Source organism: Taudactylus pleione, unplaced genomic scaffold (assembly GCF_031769625.1).
Source record: "Taudactylus pleione unplaced genomic scaffold, aTauple2 ptg001224l, whole genome shotgun sequence".
Classification (NCBI taxonomy): Eukaryota; Metazoa; Chordata; class Amphibia; order Anura; family Myobatrachidae; genus Taudactylus; species Taudactylus pleione.
In genome coordinates, this window is record NW_028285624.1 from 638561 (window position 1) to 663013 (window position 24453).

General features: G+C 43.4%; 1 protein-coding gene and 1 pseudogene across 1 annotated transcript in view; both read right to left on the reverse strand.

The window, feature by feature from the left end:
• Positions 1-238: 238 nt before the first annotated feature.
• On the reverse strand, positions 239-1619 carry LOC148451004 (uncharacterized; annotated as a pseudogene).
• A 7305-nt stretch (positions 1620-8924) lies between these two features.
• The window catches only part of LOC148451005 (sialic acid-binding Ig-like lectin 13), an 81114-nt gene continuing 65585 nt past the window's right edge, over positions 8925-24453 (reverse strand). The window contains exons 5-7 of the mRNA XM_088462401.1: positions 14920-15171; positions 10629-10766; positions 8925-8998 (exon numbers count right to left, since the gene is read on the reverse strand). Of these exons, the coding sequence (XP_088318527.1) occupies positions 8925-8998; positions 10629-10766; positions 14920-15171 (464 nt within the window). The remainder of the gene's footprint in view (positions 8999-10628; positions 10767-14919; positions 15172-24453) is intronic.

Genomic DNA, 24453 nt, shown 5'->3' on the forward strand with positions numbered 1-24453 from the left:
CTGTTTAGAATGCATTTGGCCGCTTGTACCTGTTTATAAATATTAACTTCAACAATCATTACAGTGTGTGTGGTATAAATGTTATTGAATATAAGTGTTAAAACATATACAAAATGTAATGTAGCAAACTACAAAATTGAAAATAGCATATTTTTCCGTAAAAACATTGCTTACTTGATATGTACATGTTATAACAAGTGTTTAGCACCACAAGGCACAGGACGTAGGCAACATTTTTTTAAATCAAAATGCCTTGTTTTGGTAAATTCCTGTAAACAGTATAAACTGGGGTTTCCTGGCTTTCAGGAGGTTGACTATGGTCATAGTAATGGGCCTGATTGTACTGGGGGTAAGGCTGATTTGGGTAGTGTGGACCCTGCTGTTGTGGTGGGACTGTGACCTGGGTTTGACTGCGACTAAATATTCGCTCTAGAAACGCCATCTGGAATTGCTGGGACTCCCTTTGGCGTCCATATGATTCCGTACTGTGACGATCCATCATGCCCATGAGCTGGGTAACAAATGAATTTTGCATATCACGCTCTGCCGGCAGAACCTGTCTAGATGAGCGTCTTCCTGTGTGAACATTGCAGAGTCCATCTCCTGTCATTTTTCAACCAGGACACTTGTCATAACTCGGGCAGCTTGTTCTGTTTTATTGGCTCTTTTTCTCTTTGCAGGAACCGTATATACTGTGGAAATAATATTAAAAAACAAAAAATGAGTCATCAGTGAGGGTACATAAATAGCAGTTGTGTTAGCAAATGTGTTTGTGTCCTTCCTCTACCTCCACACAAGCTACACTCTGCAACATATATTATGTGCTTTTTCATGTGTATGTGTTATGTGAGGTGTGATGTTTGTTGTATTTTTATTTAATACTTACTGTTTCTGCATAAAGCTGGGGTTTGGCTATTTCTGGGCGTCCCACTGGCACCAGTCTGTGTCTCAACAACCGCCTGAATGCTTGGTGAAACGCTGTCATCATGGGCCGTAGAATATGGTGGATTGATGTCATCTGGTAGTAACAGTGGCGAGGATGGGCATGCTTGTGAGGATGATGGGCATGCTTGTGAGGATGATGGGCATGCTTGTGAGGCTGATGGGCATGCTTGTGAGGCTGATGGGCATGCTTGTGAGGCTGATGGGCATGCTTGTGAGGCTGATGGGCATGCTTGGGAAACTGGCACACTGCTGGTGGTTTCTGAGGTACAGGACCAGCTGCTTTCCCCTGCTGATAAGCTGGATGACAGGCTGACAGGTGTGCATAATGCTGTGTGTCTGAAACCATGGGCACATATGTCAATGTATTGCCACTCTAAGCGGGCAGCTCCACTTCTATTCCTATTGTGGTCGTGCACTTTCCTAAAATATATTCTGAGTGCCTTAAGCTTATATACCACCTCCTGCTGAGTCCTACGGAAGTCACGGGATTCCAGGGCCTTTGCTATATTTTTGTAGACAACAGCGTCTTTCACTGTTCCTGTCATCTGTTTTCTTATTTCCTCCTCACCCCTTATGGCCAGCAGCTCCCTCACCTCTTCATCACTCCAAATGGAAATGGCTGTAGTGCAGATTTTTGGAATAAAAGCCTTTAACTGCAGGAATGCTGCCTCCATTGTCATCTGCAGTGTGCTGCGTGTGTGTCCAGGGTTATGGCTGCTGACCTCATCAAAGAAGACACAGGAACATCCAATCATCATTGTTTGCTGAGTCCAGGGTTGGATTACCCAGGTTGGGCCCGTTCACACTGCACATCAACCCGGCTTGTTCCCGAGTTCAACTCTGGTCGATTATAGGGTGGAAATGCTGAGTCGCAGGACCCGACAATTTTTATTTTGGTGCGTTCACACTGCACCTTGACTCGGCAATATACCAGGTACTTTTGCGATGTGAAAGGGGTCTAAGTTGTGAGGTGGGGCCCCCATGGCTCAGACTTCCCTTTGATAACGATCTTTTTCTTCAAACTTTAAATAAAAAATATATTTCTCTGCATCCATTAGTTAGACATTTCTATTTTGCATAATTCACTGTTAATCTTAAAAAACTCAAGGTTATATCCCAAAATATCCATATAAGCACCGGAAAACTATTTCTTTGTACTTTAAGTTAATGTGTAAGGTACACGCACAATGTTCCTACTACACTCTCCCAAATGTTGAGAGGTAAGTAATACTCCATCATACTGTGCTCACAAAGGGGGCATGGCCTAATTACCATAGACCATGCCCCCTAAATTACGCTATTTGGGGGCATGCTCGTATGGCACGCCTCCCATTTAACGTCAGGCTGGGGGCGAGCCCAACACTACGTCAGTAGCTGGGCTGCCCCCAGCTCTCTCCCTGCACTGCATGGATGCACGCGGCAAGGGGCCTGCACAGCTGCGGCGTTGGAGGTGCCCAACATCCCGACCGCCTGTGGGACACTTCGTCCCAAAAATGTGACTATCCCACTGAAATTGGGAATGGCTGGGAGGGGTGCGCCCTCTATGGGGTGGCGCCCCTGTCCAACTGCATTGGTTGTACATGCCTCGAGCCGGCCCTGCGCCAGACATCATGATGTTACGCAGAGGGGTCAAGGCTGCCAGCACCAGGAAATACAGCACTGGCCGGAGTGTCCTGAGGATGCTATGAGCGACTGTACAGACTGCAGGGAGCATGCCTGGAGCATCCAAAGGACGCTATAGGTGGCACTGCAGCAGCGATACTGGCTGCAGAGTGCCATTCCAGGTACTATGCTAGCCAGATGCAAGGGCTATGAGACAACGACAGCGCCAGCCACAGGGCTCTGTGTGATAACATTGCTCGCCACCCCTAGTTACGACCTTGTTTACAAATTTGCTGTATAAATGTTATTGATAATGAATTAATTCATTAGAAAATGAAAGTCATTAAAGATACTTACATTAAGGCACAACAAATCAAACCGATTACAGTAATTGTAACTGGAAGGAGATAAAGACAATATATTGCACTTTCATCATAAATACTATATTAGGGCCCCCAATCTGAAAGCCCCTCATTACAGTGGTTACTACTCAGTCCTCACTGGTGGCTAGTAGAGAAATCGGAGCCCATTGTGGGGTGTCCGGATAGAAGGTCGACAGTAACCATGCTGACATTCATAATGTCTACACCACAATGTCGACATTAGAATGTCAACATAATTCAAACTGTTGACAGATGTCATGTCGACAGCCTAACAATGTTGACATCTTAAAAGTCACAATGTGATATGACATTTTTAGGCTGCTGACTGTTATTACTGCCATAGGCGGTCAAGCTGTGGGGGAGGTTGGGTTAGGCTGTGAGGGGTGGGGGGATAGGGTTAGGCTGTGAAGGGGGTTAGGCACTATGGGGGAGTGTTAGATGTTGGGATTTGAGTTAGAGGTAAGGGGTTTAATACTCAGTGTAACACCACTGCTGAGACATTGCTGCTGAAACTGCTCCTCATGTGACCATCGGGATCCAGAAGATGATGTTGGAGCTGCTGCAGCCACCGGGAGAAGGTAAAACACCACTAGATCACCATGGACAGTTTGTCAACAGTCAGCCCCATTGTGATGAGCAGAAAACAAAGCATAACCCCAATGTGGTGTCTCGTGATTACAGCTGATACTTCTTATATGGCATAAAGTGTTTGGATTTAATTGCACTCTGATGGCTATTGTGTGGAAAGACCTGAAGTTTGGTGGCTATTGTACCTGAGAACCATGATTCTATCTATCTATCTATCTATCTATCTATCTATCTATCTATCTATCTCATATCTATCTATCTATCTATCTATCTATCTATCTATCTATCCATCTCACATGATAATTAACAGATTTATGGAAAGAATGGAAAGGATATAGATCTGCAGATTAACCAATGTTTTACTCTGTATCAGTGCTTAAAGTGGTCCTAGGGAAGTGGTGGAACTCACCCTCCCCCCCCCCCCGCCTCGATGCCTTTTGGAAAAAAAAGGGCATTGTCTCATAAGAGAGGGTGTGGTCACCAAATAGTGTTCCCAGTTCAATTTACGGCACATAGTAGCACAATCTTGATTTTCCCCGATTCACATTACACCACATAGTAGTGTCCCTTATTCATGTATGACACATAGCAGTGCCCCTTATACACAATGCCCACAATAGTAGGGTCTCTAATTCACAATGCCCACAGTAGTAGGGTCTCTAATTCACAATGCCCACAGTAGTAGTGCTCTTTACACATAATGCCCACAGCTGTAGTGCCCCTTATGCAGTGTCCCCAGGAGTGGTAGTGCCCCTTATGCAGTGTCCATTGTAGTGGTGCCCCTTATGCAGTGTCCCCAGGAGTGGTAGTGCCCCTTATGCAGTGCCCGCAGTAGTGGTAGTTATGCATTGCCCCCATAAGTGGTGCCCCTTATTCAGTGCCTCCAATAGTAGTGCCCCAAGACTGGTACCCCCTGTAGTAATGCACCCTGTATAAGTAATGACCCCTGTAGTAGTGCCCCCAATAGAAATGCTCCTGAGTAAATGCCCCCAGTATTAGTGCTGCTTATGCAGTTCCCCCAGTAGTGGTAGTGCCCCTTATGCAGTGCCCACATTGGTAATGCCCTTTATGCAGTGCCTCCAGTAGTGGTAGTGCCCCTTATGCAGCGCCCCAGTAGTGGTGCCTCTTATTCAGTGCCCCCAATAGTGGTGCCCCGTCTGGAAGTAATGCCCCCTGCAGTAGTGCCCCCATTAGTAATGCCCCCAGTAGTAGTGCCCCCAATAGTAATGCCCCTGAGTAAATGTCCCCTGTAGTAGTGCCCTAATAGTAATGCAGAGTAAATGCCCCCAGTAGCAGTGCCCCAATAGTAATGCCCCCGAGTAAATGCCCCCAGTAGTAGTGCCCCCATTTGTAATGCCCCCAGAAGTTATGCCTCCAATATGCCACTTACACAAAACAAAAATAATACTTACCTTAAGCCCCACTCCTGCGTCCACTGCCTCTAGTCTGCCTGGCTGCTCTGCTGCACTGTGGGAGAGACATAATGACGTCTCTCCAATAGTGCCCATAGGAGGAGCAGGAAGCCGGAGCTCAAGAGTGAGCTTCAGCCTCCAGCTGCCACTGCGAGGAGGGAGCCGGGCGCAACAAAATCTCAGCTGGCACCCAGCAAATGGAGCCTCCCTGTGGCACCGGGCTGAGGTGGGTCGGAGGAGGCGAAGCTGGTTCTGTCTCCAAATAGAAATGACTGAATGCAGTTCCGCCCTGTTCCGGCCCACTTTAACCCCTGCTCTGTATTCTCTAAATGGTAATAATGTGTGCCCTAGAAAGGATATAAAATTATGCAGTTGAACTAATCATTTACTCTGCACTTTCTGAATGATAATAATCAGAAATCGGTGTTAAGCCAATAAATAAACACACTGCATTTGTGGGAACCTGTAAGGGAATTATATGTGGTACAGAAATGCATGTGAATAAAGATAGATGACATATGCAAAGAGAGAAATATTTATGCAATATTAAACACCCATGAATAACACACTAACTCTACCACTGTTCCCCAATGGCCGTTACAAAATAAAGTGTGCAATAATCATTAAGGGTAATATTTAACCTGAAGAAAATAGATATCATTGTGTGGAAATCAGATGTAGGAGACTTGTATTGTATACAGTACAAACCACTTTGCGTAACGGACATATATGATGAAGGAATCTGTGCATAATACTAAAAGACATCCTTTTGTATAAGAAAATAAATGCTGAATGTATTGAGCTAATTACAAAAAGATATCACAGGTACAGAATATATTTCATTCCATGAGGATAATAAACATCACTATCCAGCTGACTTTCCTAATTGTCCATAGAAATAAGTCTGTGCACTTCCTTCTAGAATTAGTTCCCCTGATATTAAAAGCTACTTATGAATAAACATGCCTAGATATGAGGCTAAATATAGATTCAACCATACCAGATAATATAGTGGACATTATATGTACAGGTTGAGTCTCCCATATCCAAATATTCCGAAATACGGAATAATTTTGGCATGACTAAGATAATAAAACCTTTGATTTTTGATGGTTCAATGTACACAAACTTTGTCTAAGGCACAAATTATTAAAAATATGGAATAAAATTACCTACAGGCTGTGAGTATAGCGTGTAAATGAAACATAAATGTATTTCATGTATGTACACAAACTTTGGTTGAGCCACAAAATTATTGAAAATATTGTATAAACTGAGCTGCAGGCTTTGTATATAAGGTGTATATAACACATAAATGCATTCTGTGTGTATATTGGGGTCCCATTCCCAAGATATTTCATTTTGATATGCAAATATTCCAAAATACGGAATATTCTGTTATACAAAATACCCCTGGTCCCAAGCATTTTGGATATGGGAGACTCAACCTGTATTTGACCTCTTTAACTACATTATGTCAGCACGTGAAGTGTTGATCACTACCGAATAATGTGCCATCTGATTTGTGAATAAGAAACAGCTCTTCTATAAGAACCAGTAATCTGTGAAACATATATCTAACATAAACACAGGAATTTAGCCCTTTTTAATAAGACACGGAGACGCATATCTTCATCTGTATAATAGATATTTAATAATAACACAAGTTATTCCTGGTGTATGATAGACCAATACAAATATATTATCAAATATCTGTACATATATTATATACACACATTTTAACTATTAAGCAATTTAGCTCCTAAATAAAAAAATAGCACAACATGACATTTTTTATATTTTTAATTACACTTTATTTTTAATTTTTTTTATTTACTTCACAATATCATATTATAGATCTGTCAAATATTTTGCTGAATTTTATTCTGTTTTGAGGACAGAGTCTTTTTTATTACATACCTACTAAAAGTGAGGTTTTATAAGTTATCTTTTCTTTTTTTCTGTGTGCCACAATAAAAAAATGCTTTTCTCTCCTTTTTTGTTTGAAATGAATAAAAAACGACATTATTTATAACAAGCAGTATTTTAGACTACATATAACACTATAGTATTATTTTTTTTTCACGTTCTACAAGGTAAGGTACAAATAACTTTTTCACATTGAGTTGGTGTGGACTTTCCCAGTTAAAAGAGGTGTCTAAGCAGATATTTGCTGTTCCGTATTCATGGTGCTATAGATGTCATTTTTCTGTCTTATCAAATCCTTGAAAATAAAATATAAGAAAGTCTAAGTATTAAAACAAAAATAAAGAAATGTTAGTTTATAATAAGATTACTATTTCATTTTAAAAATTTCCAAAAGCAGCAAGAATGAAGCCTCATTTTCAAAAGAACATGTTCAAATAAGAGATTGGAATTTAATATACTGCATAAATACTTACAAAAGTAAAAATATCATGTAGTTTCACTCTGCTAATGTTGGGAGCAAAATTACAGAACTTGCATAAGTGAAAAAGCAAAACTAATTTAATATAAGTCAATCTCCGCAAAGACATAGCAGCCACTGAAGAGTAGAGGTGTGTGGTTCCGTTTTCCTGTAAAAAGAACACATCCAAACATAGGGGTTCCGAATCGAATTAAGTCCCAGTTCAGAATCACTTTGGGGTTCCAAGTGGAAAAGATTCTATGCATGGGTCTGCTGTAAGTTTGGAACTCAGATTTAAAAACTGAACTTGGATTTTGGATTGCATGTACAGCAAGTAGGTCCAAATTACATGATGTTAGCTATTTTTATTAATTTGTTTTTCTTTCATTTTTTATTATTATTTTTGATCAATTTTAAAGGAATCCAGAACCGAATCCGAACCAAAACTCTTGAGGGTGATTTTGCTAAAACCAAGACACAATGATGAATTAGAACCAAAACACGTAGATCCGTTCACATCTCCACTGAAGAGATGAAGAATCAGATTGTATATTGCAGTTACCTTAAAATATTTTTAGATGTATTTCCTCTTTAAAAGCAAATGCAGCCCTACAGTTATTTTGAATCAATTATTTACATGAGCAAGTTTTCTTTTACAATAAAAATGTCTGCTCTTTAATTTCTTCTACAATAATATTAATAAGTTGTATAAATCTCGGGAAGAACTTTTTAACTCCTTTGTCGAAACCAGACAACTACACCAAGGATGTTTCTACACAGATTCATTTTATGGATGGAGGATGAGGGAGGACGGGATGGATGAAGGGGGAGTGGCACATGGGACAGATAGGAGTATGGGTGGATCGGGATGGAGTAGAACGGTGGTGGGGCAGGACCTGGACGAGTTTGCTACAGTCAGAACAGGGATGGAGTTTTTGCTTTTTATTTTCTACTATAAAACTACTTTTTACAGGACTTCACAGTCATAGAAACATAGACATTGGATGACAGATAAGAACCTATTAGGCTTTCTAGTCTGTTTTTCTTTTTTTAACCTTTTGGTAACCTCAATCTAATTTGATTTTTTTTGGTTTGCCCTGTAAATGATTGCTACTTTATACAGTATCGGCTGGACTTTTTTGAATCTTTACAGGTCTGTAAACTGCAGATCATGGCTATAGTACTACATTTAATAACTAATGTTTCATTATAATACGTTACTGAATATTACCCATACGTAAGAATATTGAGGTGATATATATACACTTAGTGAATAGTAACATTGAAAATATACAGCTATTGATACTATTTCAACTGCTATAACCATAACATCTCATACCTGATATGTAGGTTCTGTTCCTTCCTGCTTATTGTGTCCATTCCCTGGAAAATATACCAAAAATATTACCTGATAGATTATATAATACATATCATTTGCAAAATAATTTTTAAGTTCAACTGTGAGCATAACAGAAATAACAGCTGGTATATGAGTTAGGGACATGGAAAAGCGACAATGTTAACAGCCCACCAGTATACAGTAATAAGGCCTAATACAGACGGACTACAGATATGTGCTAAAATCAGAATCCACCAGAATTTCATGCATCATAGAAGATCCAAGTCGCAATTCTGATTTCCTGAGCAGATCCGGATAAATTCGAGTCGTGGTTCTGATCTTCCTGCAGTACGGAATTCAGTTTTTAAATCTGAATTTCAGGGTTTGGATTGCAAAAAGTACATTATTTTAGCTGTTATTTCAATGTTGTTAATGTTATTGCTAGTATTGTGTTTCAGTGCCTGTGTGTATGACTCCATAGGTGAGAAACAAAATTACTAAAATTTGCAAAATAAAAAACAGGAAATGTGCTGCCCGCACTACCACCCTGCCTGGGTGACTAACACATGATCGAGGTAGTAGGACCTCTAGCATATGTCTCCTCCTAGGCGGCGGCCATTTTTGGAGGGCCATTTTCAGCAGATTTCATGCGGACGGCTAGTCCACATGGAATCTGCAGCCACTGCGCCCCACAAGCCTCCGCGCCCCCAAGCCACCACGGGGTCTGCGGGGCAGTAGTTACGCCACTGAGCACAAGCAACTGTCTAGGTGAATATTGGTTGTGCATGACAAACATTTTTACAATACAGGAAGTCCCAAAGCTCCAGCACCTGCTCACCAATAAAATGTGCCAACTTTTATGTCCCTGCCTCTGGTAGGCTTCCTGCAGGTGAGTTGGAGGTGGCCACTGTGAGGGGCAGAGCAGGCAAATGACACCATTTGCCTTCCAAAACAATTCTGGTAATCGCTGCATTGAGCAGAGGGAGTGAGGCTATGATGACACAATTCATCAGATATCACATCATCACCGCCCCTGTATAGCCTATTTCAGTAGGAAGTGGTTATGATGTTTTTAGAAGTGAGTTTAAACGTGGTGTTGCCCATAGCAACCAATCAGAATCTAGCTATTATCTTCTAAAAGGTGCTAGTTAAATGTTAAGTAGAATCTGATTGGTTACTATGGGCAACATCACTTTTAAAACTCACTTCTAAAAACTCTCACTATAGTAAATATACTAATTTCAGTGGTCTGAGGGATTTCCCAAAAAGTAGGATGTTTTGGCAGAGTGAATAAATATGATTACTATATAATAATTCCATCTCCTTCTGTTTTAGTACAAATAATGCAGACAGATTTAGAATTGCAGTGTAAGACCCCTTTTACACCTAAATTCCGGGTCTGACCCGGAGTTGGAACAGGGTTCCAATCCGAACCAGACCCGGAATTTAGCTGGCGCCGACCCAGGACATTGCCGAGTCAGCGCTGTTCACACCGGAGTCGGGTCTGCATAGAACCGGCTTCTCCGGCGTTGAAGTGAGTGCTTGGAGATGACATCATCTCCAAGCGCCACTGAAGCCGGACCAATCGGCCAGCTGGCGGCGCGCTTCAGGTCATCGTGACCCAGAGCGCGCCGTTCACACTGCTAGTTACCTGGGTTTGATTGCCGGGTCACTCATCCCGGTGATCCAACCCTCTCCCTTTTTACACCAAGGAGCTGCCCCGGGTTAACCCTGTAATAACCTGAGTTTTAGCTCCGGTGTAAAAGGGGTATAATATAAAGCTACCCAGTATTTGTAGACAAAGCAAGAGCAGCGCCAATATTTTCCACATTCACAAAAATAGATACAAATAAAATCCTTGTATCCCTCACATTGCACCATGTTCTTTTCAGAAGCAAGTTTGCTACACTGTTTCTAATGCTATTGAATCAATTATTATCATTATAATTATTATTATTCACATCAGCATTTACCTAATTGTCTTGTCTCAATGTTTCTCTTTAGGAAATATACAAGTCCCAGTGAAGTCATGAGCATTATAATGAATATTCCAGATACAATCCCAACAATGATTTTCATATTCTTGCATGTGACCAGTATAGCCTGAAGTGCTGTATGAGGAAGGAAAAGAAACAAATTGAAAATACAATAATTACCAAACACTGAGAAAATCTATTAAACAAAGAGGTCCATTCATGTTTTTGCAAGTGCCAAACTAAAGTGTGCTGAGGAGATAGTATGCTCATTTATACAATAACACCAGCAGGAAGATATATGCTGTAGTTCCTCCTTGTTACAGCCTATGGACGCTTAGATTTTGCAGGGATTCTGCAAAAATGGCTTTTTCTGGGACTTCCCACAAAATAACATGTTGATGTTTGTGGAATTGAGCAATTGGTTTTGTACTGCGCATGCATTTCGTTTGCACTGTTTGAATTCTAAAGGTGAGGTGAGAACTAGGACACAGAGTGATTGACAGCCAGTGAGCATTTGTGGGAGGTAATGGGGGTGGTGAGTCAAATACAGACATGTTGCGACCGTTTCAGGGTTGTATCTAAGCCTGCAGCTGCTTATATATGCAATATCAATGGCTCTAATAGCTTCTGAAAGACATTCTGAGCAAGCCTAATCGATGATCGATTGTGTGACTGATGTTCAACCAATGATGCATTTTTGTACTCAAGGTACAGACACCTCTCAAGCTGGAGATAGATGATACTGGAGTAGTGACAGAGCAGCCCCCTTGGCCTTGCATCCTTTGTGGTGGCACTGGTCACACGCTCCTAGTTACTGCCCTGTAACGTAATAAGGGGAGCTACTCTCTCATTCTAGCACCCAAGGGGACAGTTCTTGGCCTAGAAAATGCCATTTTACCCACCATCCTCTTAACCACTCAAATGTGGACAAGCGATCCAGGTCAAAGGATAAATTACATGATTGTGACAGCCCACTGGCTGGTGTACCAGCTTCAGCAGCAGCTGAATCAGGCCCGGAGTCTCCTATAGTATACGTTATAGTATACGTTATAGTATATGTTATATTATACATTATAGTATACGTTATAGTATACGTTATAGTATACGTTAGTATATGTTATATAGTATACGTTATAGTATATGTTGTAGTATATGTTATGCTATTTTTAAGAGATTGTGGTAATAAATATTTGTTTCATCACACAGTGACTATTTTATGGGTATTAACTATAGGATTGTGCAGCCAAAATATTTCTATCTCCAGGTACAAAGTTTGCACCCAGTAGCTGGATTTTTACTAACTGTAAATCAGCCACATACTGTACTGTGTAATGATAACATCAACTTGTAGTAACGGGTAAATTTACTGAAGGTCGCTTTTGGCTGTTTGGGTGATTTTCTGTCAGTTTTGCAAACCGACCATTTGCTAAAAGCAAAACCGATGGAAAAGCATCTATAACATGACTTTAGAACATCAGGCAAACAATCTATTTTTTTTACTAAGACAAGATGAGGGATCCACAGATTTACTAATGGTCACTTTTAAAAATAACCAAAAACAGACCGCAATCAACGGGAAGCCTGCCCAAACAATAGACCTGCCTGTGGCGATATTGGGAGAAGCACTGCACATGCACAGATCAGTATGATCTGTGCAGACTTTGTTACTGTAAAATGTGATTAAAGGTTTTTTTTAATGTATAGGGAGGTCCCCCCAAAAAATTCATAACAAGCCCTGGATCTCATAGCCTGGTCTGGTATGGAAAAATAGGGGGGAAAAATGGCATGCAGTCTACCCTATTTTCCTATAACCAGCACCAGGCTGAACCAGCTGAGGTGCTATTAACATAGCAGGACACACAGCATCGGATTCCCTGCCATATCCAAAACTGGTTAGCCTAGAGCTGGATTTCCTTGGAAAATTGGGACCCCGCAAAATGATGTCCCTCCTCCTAAGGATCAACCAGCCCTGGGCTTAAAGCCCGAGGCTATTCCCTGCAGCACTGGTGGTGGTGGGTGCAAGGTTAATGTATAAAGAATAGATCCTAATATTGTTCTTTACATGAGGACTACAGGTGCCAGCAACCCCGGACAGTAAGGGCATGTTGGCACCTGTAGTCCGCCTGTTAAGAAAATCTTAAAATACACACACCAAAGGATGTAGTATTTTAGCCTTTAATTATATTTTATTTAACCTTTAAATCGCATTTTACAAGAATGAAGCCTGCACAAATCATACTGTACAGTGCCTTTTTGGACAGGTTTACCATTATTTATTAACAGTTATTCATATAGCGCACACATATTCCGCAGCACTTCACAGAGAGAATATTTGGCTATTCACATCAGTGGAGCATACAATATATATTTGTTACCACATGTACACACACATACACACTAGGGCACAGGTTCTCAAACTCGGTCCTCAGGACCCCAAACGGTGCATGTTTTCCAGGTCTCCTCACAGAATCACAAGTGAAATAATTAGTTCCACCTGTGGATCTTTATAATTGTGTCAGTGAGTAATGAATACACCTGTGCACCTGCTGGGTGATCGGGAAAACGTGACCTGTGTGGGGTCCTGAGGACTGAGTTTGAGAACCACTGCACTAGGGGGTTTTTTGGGAGCCAATCTACCTACCAGTGTATTTTTGGAGTGTGGGAGGAAACCTAGAGGAAACCCACGCAGCCACAGGGTACAAACTCCACACAGATAGGGCCGTAGTGGGAATCTAACCCATGACCCCAGTGCTGTGAGGTAGCAATGCTAACCATTACACCGTCTCTGCTGCCCATCATTTTATAAGTTCTGTTTGCAGTCGGTTTTGAACTGAATGATGAAACATCAATTAGAGCTGCAACAACCATTATCATTCATGATGCTTTTTTATGTTATTCATGATGGATTTCTTTTGATGTTAAGATTTTAACAGGTCGTTTTGTGATAATTTAACCTTTTATATATATAAGTATCTTGATATTCTTCGGGACCGTCTGCACTATATATGCTTTTTTTTTTTCCGGTATACCTAATGGAGAAAATATAAATTTTATCCCTATAACCTTGGCTGCAAAGAAAAGCTAGCGTTGGAATTATGGATTATTTTTTTCGAAAGACATGAGGTAGAGAACTGTTTCTTTGGAACTGGATTCACATGTGGAATCACCTTGAGGGAAGTTCTCAGCGATTCTCGTTTATGTCTTTGTATGTTTGGTGAAGTACTGTAGTAGCGCCTGGAATGTTTTCACATTTTGAGGGGAATTCAATATGAAGTGTAAACTTCGCTGTCGAAGTTTACGTTTCATATCGGAGATTTTACCTGTGTTAAAGCATCGGGCGCGTGCCCGCTTATCCCCGTATTCAATATGAAATTAATGAAAACGGGAGCCTGCAAAGTTGGATTTGCGTAAAGTTACGAATTTTTCCTTAAAAAAATTGTAGGATCCCCCTAAAGTTGTAAAAACATGGGGGATCACTATGGGTACCCCCGTTTTAGCCTTTAAATGAAAGTCGGGGATTTAAATAGCCGCAGCAGGTGTTTTTTCCCGACATTGAAGAAGTGATGCAGAAGAGCACTTAGGTTATTTTTTTTGTTTTTTTAAGTGGTCCCATCAAATTTGGGGTACATGAAAATGGGTACTAGCATATTTTTAAGTCCCTAAAGTAAGTTTTTAAAAATTCTGCATTTGTGCACCTGCCGCTATAAATCTATTCTAGAAAACACCTGCCGCACACTTGCAGAATAGCCCTGAACCTATTTCCCTATTGTTAATCATTTTTTTCCCATTTTTTTTTTCACCCCAATTTTTAAATTCATTTTTTGGGGTGTCCCTATTTTTTTTAAAAACTTTTTTTGACACAGTTCTTTTTTAAATGTCATTCCCAGGGGTGCAGGCTATTTTTTTAAGCCTGCACCCCTAAACCCCAATTCTGCACTTTTTTTCGACACCTATTCAATGGTGAAAAGTTTTCCCCGTTTTTTATCAAAGACTTTTCTAACCTGCGAAAAGTCTTTGAAATTGAATAGGATGTAAAACTAAAACCTGCGATAATGACGTCATAAGTGTGATATTAACGCAAAAACGATGTTATCGCTCCCATATTGAATACCCCTATATGACTAACAACATGGCCTCTAATCAGGAAATATTTCTTCTATGAAACCTGCTACCCATTATCCCCTTCCCTGCTCAGTATTATTGGGGTTTGTCACTGAGGCTGAATTACATTGTACTGATAAACTGTGTACAAATAATCAGTTTAATGTTAAATAAGAATACAACTTACATTGCACAGTTATAGTGACACTTGTACTGGAATTTCCGTATTCATTTGATGCTATGCAGAAATATATATCAGCTGTGCTTGTGGTTATATTTGTGAGGTTGAGCTCCGGCTCTTCTCCAATCACAGTGCTAGAATTATCATTCTTTCCCTTCTTCCAGGTCACACTGGATGCTGGGTTACTGTCTGCCGCGCAGTGTAACGTCCGTGTGTCTCCTTCCAACACGACCAGCGCTCCCGTTTCCTGTCTTCTTCCTAGAAAGCATATAAATAATAAATATACAGTAAATATATATGGTGTACTTTGTTTGGATCCAAAAACGTTAAAGGTATTATTTTTCCAATTAATGTTTTAGTGACAGTGACGCTGGTATATATGTAACAGATTAGAGCAGGGGTCAGGGAACTTTTTTACCTTTTACCCCAAAATATGTTTAGATACGCCGACGTTACCCCCTTGATTTGAAAGGAGGAAATCATATAGTAGTGCCCCCATATAATGCCCCTGTAGTAGTGCCCCCATATTTATGCCCCTGTAGTAGTGCCCCCATATAATGCCCCTGTAGTAGTGCCCCCATATAATGACCCTGTATTAATGCCCCCATATAATGCCCCTGTAGTAGTACTCCCATATAGTGCCCCCATATAATGCCCCGCTTGTACAAAAAATAACACTTACTTTAATCCCAGATCCTGCATCCACCGCTGTCCTGTCCGCCCGGCTGCTCCTCAGAACTATGGGAGAGATGTCATGACGTCTCTCCCATAGTGCGCATGGAGAGAGGCGGAAGCTGGAGTTCAGAAGAGAACTCCAGCCTCTGGCTAACGCGGCGCTGCAGGGTAGGAGCCGGGCGCCCGCTGGTAATAACATCTAAGCAGGCGTCCGGCTTAGAGCCTCTCTGAGGCACAGCCGGGCATGTATATTGATCATTCTGTATTATAGAATGATTCATATGCATGCCCGGCTGTCCATCCATTACCCCCTGGAATTTCATTTTTACCCCCTGTGGGGTAATTTACCCCTGTTCCCCGACCACTGGATTAGAGAGACGAGGATTATCTTCTCCAATACACTGTTATACGCATTGTGCCTGATTCAGAGGTGGATGCAGTTGCAGCTGCCCCGGTGTCTTTATGCTAATTCCGCAGCCGGTGGTCTTCCTACTTTGACACCCGCCGCTAATTCATCACGGTTTTGTTTACTAGACACCCCCCTGTTACCAGCCAGATACGCCACCGAAATTCCATCTCTCTGTGTGCAATTTTGATCTGTGTCTTAGAAAGTTAAACAGTGGCATCACTATGGGAGTGCGGAGGCTACAGGTCGCTCTGGGTGTCACCCTCGGAGGGGGTGACTCCAAAATTTGGGCCTCTCCGGACAGAGCAGGGTGCTGCAGTGTAACATTCCCCTACAGCACGCGGAGCCTGTCACAGAGGAGGAGACGGCAGTGCAGGCACAGTCTCCGGGGACAGGTCACCATGTCCGGGGATTATGGCACGCTCCCGGAGTGACGCTACCCTTTATGGTACGCACACACCCTTTTTGGGGTGTGTTTGGCTACGCTGCGTTGGCGAGATTTAGAATATGCACCAGGTGTCACCAGACCCAGTGACGCCTCTGGCAGTGACCATTGTTACGCGTGTGCACATTGTGACTCGGATGCACGCGCAGACTGAAAACATCGGCCGCTTTTATGCGGCATTGGCAATACAAACCTCTGAATCAGGCCCATGAAGTGAAACTGCTGTATTTACAAACAATGTGTAACTGCTGGCACCTGTAATTATAATATTACAATGAAGGATGTCACTATGAGCTTCAGTTCTAAATATGGATATAAAGTTGCACCATTCATAAGGGGGAATCGGTAAGTAATGCCACTGGATGTATTGCCGGCGGACTAAATACAGACGCTGGAAGCCCGAACCGTCAGGATCCAGACTGGTGCTGGTAAGCACCCTAACCCTCCCCTCCTAATCCTCCTCTAACTCTCATTAGTTGTGCCTAACCCTAACCTTCCCCCTGTGATCCCTAACCCCCCCTTCCCGCACCCTAAACCTAACCCTCCCAGGGGGTGCCTAACCCGCCCAGTGGTAACTAACCCTACCAGTGGCAAATGCAGGATTTCTAGAGGGGGGTTTCCAAATGCTTGATTTTAGAGTGAGTGTGGCCAGTCCATGAAGAGGGCATAATTACCACTTATCCAGCTTTAATATGTTACATACAAAGTATATTGTGTTGCATAATTCCAGCATATACAGGACCAGTGATCACAATAAGCTATTAGATGAGGCAGTAGGTCCATCCTGTCTGAGCAGAATATTTTTTTTCAGATGTGGGCACCATTCCTGAGCATTGGAGCGAGTCCGGGAGTCTGGTTGAGCAGCAGAAGAACCTAGCACTGCCCTGGACATATATGTACATATCGGTCTCCTTATGTACTGGATAGTGTATTATTATACAGTATTAATTATTAACTCTATTGATGGTTTATAGCAATGCACCCCTAACAGTGCATGTTTTCCACATCTCCTAGTCGGTGCACAGGTGTATTTATTACTGGCTGACACATTTTAAAAGATCCACAGTTGGTGCTGATAATTTCATTTGTGATACTGAGAAGAACATGCAGCACTAGTAACATTGTATTATATTACTATTTCTACTGTGGCCATGGTGTGTGCTGGGGAGGGGGGTTTCCAGGCAAACGGAAACCCCCCCTGCGTTTGCCTATGCCTACCCCCCCCTTCCCTAGCCTTACCCTCCCTATGGTGGTGCATCCCCATTAGGGGGTATCTATAGCAAGTAACATGAGTTAGATATTACAGAATTTTAGAGACATGTGAGAAAATTATATTTATAAAAATCAAAGTGTCTTAAAAAAGAAAAAAACAGGTGTGAGAGGGCAGTTTCTGGGTTTTCCAGCAAAATGATATATATATATATATATATATATATATATATAAACAGTGATGGTAAATAAGTGGTGCTCTTGTTATAGAATCCCAAAAGAATGTAAAATATTTTCTTTTCCTCTAACAATCCGTATTTAGATATGAGGTTACACACACCCTCTTGAGGGGCGGCAGCTACGAATGTCTCCAATCAGGACCACAGCTCAAAAAGTCCACAGTATAATTATTCAAAAAGGTGAGACGTCAGCGCCATCCAGTGTAATATTGCCAAAGTGTCCCATAGGTGAATTCAATGAAAATTATAACTCCAAAGTAGATAGAGGAATTGATGTTACTGGTGGTCCTTACTGTATTCTTGATGTTCCAAACCAGATAAGCCGTTTATCCTGATTCTTAGATGTATGTTTTTTTGTGATATTTTACTACTCATTGGTACCCTATACAGGGCCGAAACTAGGATATCTGTCACCCGGTGCAAGGCAGCAATTTTGCGCCCCCCTCCCTTCCCGTACCTGGATTTTGTCCTTGCTCCTCCATAAGGTAGTGCATTACTCAGACGTCCCTGGTTCCATGCTCGTTGCCATGGGGTTCCATGCTCGTTTCCAGGGGGGTTTATGCTCGTTGCCAGGGAGGTTTGAAGGGAGAAGATGCAGCTCTCAGCATCCTCTCCCTGCAGCGCCAGCGTTCCCGGCACTTCCGGGAACGCTGAGTGCATTGTGCTCTGCTAACAGACACTAGAGGTCCAGTAGGACCTCTAGCATCTGTCTCTTCCTTGGCGGCGGCCATTTTTTGATGGCCGTTTTCAGCAGAGTCCATGCGGACGGCTAGTCCGCATGGAATCTGCTGAAAACGGCCAACCAAAAATGGCCACCGCCAAGGAAGAGACAGACGCTAGAGGTCCAGTAAGAACCTCTAGCATTAGTCTCCTCTTCGGCGGCGGCCATTTTCAGATGGCAGAGTCTGCATTTTCACCCCCCCGCAATTCCCTCCTGGTGCACGTGCAACCCTAGCCCCCCCCTAGTTGCGGCCCTGCCCTATATATATTTTACCTTATATCATGCCATAAACCCGTGCAAGCATTCCTGTGAATACCGGGACCAAGCTAGAATAGTCCATTGAGTACGAGCACATTGCACTTTATGAAAATAATTTTCATGGTTTAATGGTATCTTTCTGGGTATTATTATTACATACCTTTGTGAGTTTTTTACACATGCACTGTGCACTTTTCTTGTTTGCTGTGAATTAGCACAAGCACTTTACATTTGAGCTGCTGTTATATGCAAGGTTAGCACATTTTCGTAACCACATACTGTACACCTTATGAGGTGTGGGTACTAAGTTAGTTAAATAGTTTGTGTTTTTATTAATACATAATTTTTATTTAATTTTTTTCTATATCTACTTTGGAGTTATAATTTTCATTGAATTCACCTTCGGAACACTTTGGCAAAATTACACTGGATGGCGCTGACGTCTCACCTTTTTGAAGTATATATATATATATATATATATATATATATATAATATTCAGGCGCACAACATCATATCAGCTCCTGCCAAAGGGGTCACTGTATAACCCCCTAATATAGAAATAAATTAGCAGTGTCTACTTTCAGTCACTGTAAAAATTAGACTATGTCCGACTCATGTATGAAAAAATAGCAAATTTAAAAATATTAAAAACACAGAAAAGCAGAGATAAAAGTTAGATAAAAGAGATAAAAGAGATAAAAGTTAGATAAAAGAGATAAAAGAGATAAAAGTTAGATAAAAGAGATAAAAGAGATAAAAGTTAGATAAAAGAGATAAAAGAGATAAAAGTTAGATAAAACATTCACCATATAATAACTACTCGGATATAAGACCAGGTCTACCCTGATATTTCCATCGGTGTTAGTAATTAGCGCTTTAACACTGCAGATCTAATTGCCCCCATGCCAGCTGCTGTGCTACTACCAGAAGGGTATATTTTATAGAATTTGAAGGGACTTTTTGACCCTCTACACGGCCGTGATTGATCCAATATTTTGGTTAAACCCCTAGTTAGTAGCTTTCAATCACCTGTCCACCACTGACTGCGTGCGCTGAACAGTTTATTTTTTTTGTTCTAGCCCCTTAATATGTAACAGACCAAGTGGAAATGATCTATTAATTAAGTCTGTAAGGTATCAGTCTAGCGCAGGCATTATGGAAACCATACACACAGCCCCCCGTTGTGGTCACAGTGATCCCAGTTAAAAGCAGTCACAGGCACACATACCTCCTAACAGTCCAGGGCTCTCCGAGCCACCACATAGTTCACCTCCCGCCCCCTCTCACCTACCTTAATATATCTTACCACATCGGAAGCTCTTCATATGAATAACTAGAACAGCCCAATCACCCATCTACCTACAGTACCTGATAAAGGTGATTCTGGATGGACCAGTGACAGCCAAAGGAGATGCATGCTTCATAGGCTGTCACTGGCACACCCGCCATACTTCACACATACAATCACCTTGATAGAGTGGAACTGTGGAGCAATCTGACTATGGAAGGTGGTAAAAAAAAGAGGAGCAGCAACCTCTTCTATGCTTCCCTCCATTGCCCAGTAACCCCTACTATGCTGCTCTCTACCAACCAGCAACCCATGCTATGCTACTCTCCACCAACCAGCAACCATAAAATGCTGCCCTTCACCACCCAGTAACCCCTACTATGCTACCCTTCACCGCCCAGTAACCCCTACTATGCTACCCTTCACCACCCAGTAACCCCTACTGTGCTACCCTTCACCACCCAGTAACCCCTACTATGCTATCCTTCACCACCCGGTAACCCCTACTATGCTATACTCCACCAACCAGCAACCCATACTATGCTGCCCTTCACCACCCAGTAACCCCTACTCTGCTACTCTCCAAGTACCAGCAACCCATACTATGCTGCCCTTCACCACACAGTAACCCTTACTATGCTGCTCTCCACCAACCAGCAACCCATATTATGCTGCTCTCCACCAACCAGCAACCCCTTTTATGCTGCTCTCCACCCACCAGTAACCCATACTATGCTGCTCTCCAGCAACCAGCAACCCCTACTATGCTGCTCTCCACAAACCAACAACCCATGCTATGCTACTCTCCACCAACCTGCGACCCATACTATGCTGCTTTTCAGCAATCCCTTCTATGTTGCTCTCCACCAAGCAGTAACCCATACTATGCTGCTCTGCACCAACCAGCAACCCCTACTATGCTGCTCCCCACCCACCAGCAACCCCTTCTATGCTGCTCTCCACCAACCAGTAACCCATACTATGCTGCTCTCTACCAACCAGAAACCCCTACTATCCTGCCCTACCCCACCCAGTAACCATTACTATGCTGCTCTCCACCACCCAGCAAACCCTTCTATGCTGCTCTCTACCAACCAGTAACCCCTACTATTCTGCCCTTTACCACCCAGTAACCCCTACTATACTGCTCTCCACCACCCAGTAACCCCTACTATGCTGCCCTTCACCACCCAGTAACCATTACTTTGCTGCTCTCCACCACCCAGCAACCCCTGCTATGCTGCTCTCTACCAACCAGCAACCCCAACTATGCTCCATTCCACCAACCAGCAACCCCTACTATGCTGCTCTCTACCAACCAGTAACCGCTACTATTCTGCCCTTTACCACCCAGTAACCCCTACTATACTGCTCTCCACCACCCAGCAACCCCTACTATGCTGCCCTTCACCACCCAGTAACCATTACTTTGCTGCTCTCCACCACCCAGCAACCCCTGCTATGCTGCTCTCTACCAACCAGCAACCCCTACTATGCTCCTTTCCACCAACCAGCAACACCTACTATGCTGCTCTCTACCAACCAGCAACCCATACTAAGCTGCCCTTCACCACCCAGTTACCCCTACTATGTTATTCTCCACCAACCAGCAACCCCTACTATGCTACTCTCCACCAACCAGAAACCCCTACTATGCTGCTCTCAACCAACCAGCAACCCCTACTATGCTACTCTCCACCAACCAGCAACCATTACTATGCTGCTCTCCAAAAACCAGTAACCCATACTATGCTGCTCTCCACCAACCAGCAACCCATACTATCCTACTCTCCACCAAACAGCAACCCCTACTATGCTGCCCTTCACCACCCAGTAACTATTACTAGGCTGCTCTCCACCACCCAGCAACCCCTTCTATGCTACTGTCTACTATCCAGTAACCCCTACTATTCTGCCCTTTACCACCCAGTAACCCATACTATACTGCTCTCCACCACCCAGTAACCCCTACTATGCTGCCCTTCACCACCCAGTAACCATTACTTTGCTGCTCTCCACCACCCAGCAACCCCTGCTATGCTGCTCTCTACCAACCAGCAACCCCTACTATGCTCCTTTCCACCAACCAGCAACCCCTACCATGCTGATCTCTACCAACCAGTAACCCCTACTATTCTGCCCTTTACCACCCAGTAACCCCTACTATACTGCTCTCCACCACCCAGTAACCCCTACTATGCTGCCCTTCACCACCCTGTAACCATTACTTTGCTGCTCTCCACCACCCAGCAACCCCTGCTATGCTGCTCTCTACCAACCAGCAACCCCTACTATGCTCCTTTCCACCAACCAGCAACCCCTACTATGCTGCTCTCTACCAACCAGCAACCCATACTATGCTGCCCTTCACCACCCAGTAACCCCTACTATGTTACTCTCCACCAACCAGCAACCCCTACTATGCTACTCTCCACCAACCAGAAACCCCTACTATGCTGCTCTCCACCAACCAGCAACCCCTACTATGCTACTCTCCACCAACCAGCAACCCCTACTATGCTGCTCTCCACCAACCAGTAACCCATACTATGCTGCTCTCCACCAACCAGCAACCCATACTATGCTACTCTCCACCAAACAGCAACCCCTACTATGCTGCCCTTCCCCACCCAGTAACCATTACTAGGCTGCTATCCACCACCCAGTAACCCCTACTATGCTTCTCTCCACCAACCAGCAACCCATACTATGCTGCTCTCTACCAACCAGCAACCCATACTATGCTGCTCTCTACCAACCAGCAACCCATACTATGCTGCTCTCTACCAACCAGCAAGCTATACTATGCTGCTCTCCACTACCTAGTAACCCCTACTTTGCTGCTCTCCACCACCCAGCAACCCTTCTATGCTGCTCTCTACCAACCAGCAACCCCTACTATTCTGCACTCTACCAACCAGCACCCCTACTATGCTACTCTCCACCAACCAGTAACCCATACTATTCTACTCTCCACCAACCAGCACCCATACTATGCTACTCTACACCAACCAGTAACCCCTACTATGCTGCTCTCCCTCAACCAGCAGCCCATACTATGCTGCTCTCCAGCAACCCATACTGTGCTGCTCTCCACCACCCAGCTACCCATATTATGCTGCTCTCCACCAACCAGCAACCCCTTTTATGCTGCTCTCCACCAACCAGTTACCCATATTATGCTGCTCTCCAGCAATCAGCAACCCCTACTATGCTGCTCTCCACAAACCAACAACCCATGCTATGCTACTCTCCACCAACCTGCGACCCATACTATGCTGCTTTACAGCAACCCCTTCTATGTTGCTCTCCACCAACCAGTAACCCATACTATGCTGCTCTGCACCAACCAGCAACCCCTATTATGCTGCTCCCCACCCACCAGCAACCCCTTCTATGCTGCTCTCCACCAACCAGTAACCCATACTATGCTGCTCTCTACCAACCAGAAACCCCTACTATGCTACTCTCCACCAACCAGCAACCATTACTATGCTGCTCTCCACCAACCAGTAACCCATACTATGCTGCTCTCCACCAACCAGCAACCCATACTATCCTACTCTCCACCAAACAGCAACCCCTACTATGCTGCCCTTCACCACCCAGTAACTATTACTAGGCTGCTCTCCACCACCCAGCAACCCCTTCTATGCTACTCTCTACTATCCAGTAACCCCTACTATTCTGCCCTTTACCACCCAGTAACCCCTACTATACTGCTCTCCACCACCCAGTAACCCCTACTATGCTGCCCTTCACCACCCAGTAACCATTACTTTGCTGCTCTCCACCACCCAGCAACCCCTGCTATGCTGCTCTCTACCAACCAGCAACCCCTACTATGCTCCTTTCCACCAACCAGCAACCCCTACCATGCTGATCTCTACCAACCAGTAACCCCTACTATTCTGCCCTTTACCACCCAGTAACCCCTACTATACTGCTCTCCACCACCCAGTAACCCCTACTATGCTGCCCTTCACCACCCTGTAACCATTACTTTGCTGCTCTCCACCACCCAGCAACCCCTGCTATGCTGCTCTCTACCAACCAGCAACCCCTACTATGCTCCTTTCCACCAACCAGCAACCCCTACTATGCTGCTCTCTACCAACCAGCAACCCATACTATGCTGCCCTTCACCACCCAGTAACCCCTACTATGTTACTCTTCACCAACCAGCAACCCCTACTATGCTACTCTCCACCAACCAGAAACCCCTACTATGCTGCTCTCCACCAACCAGCAACCCCTACTATGCTACTCTCCACCAACCAGCAACCCCTACTATGCTG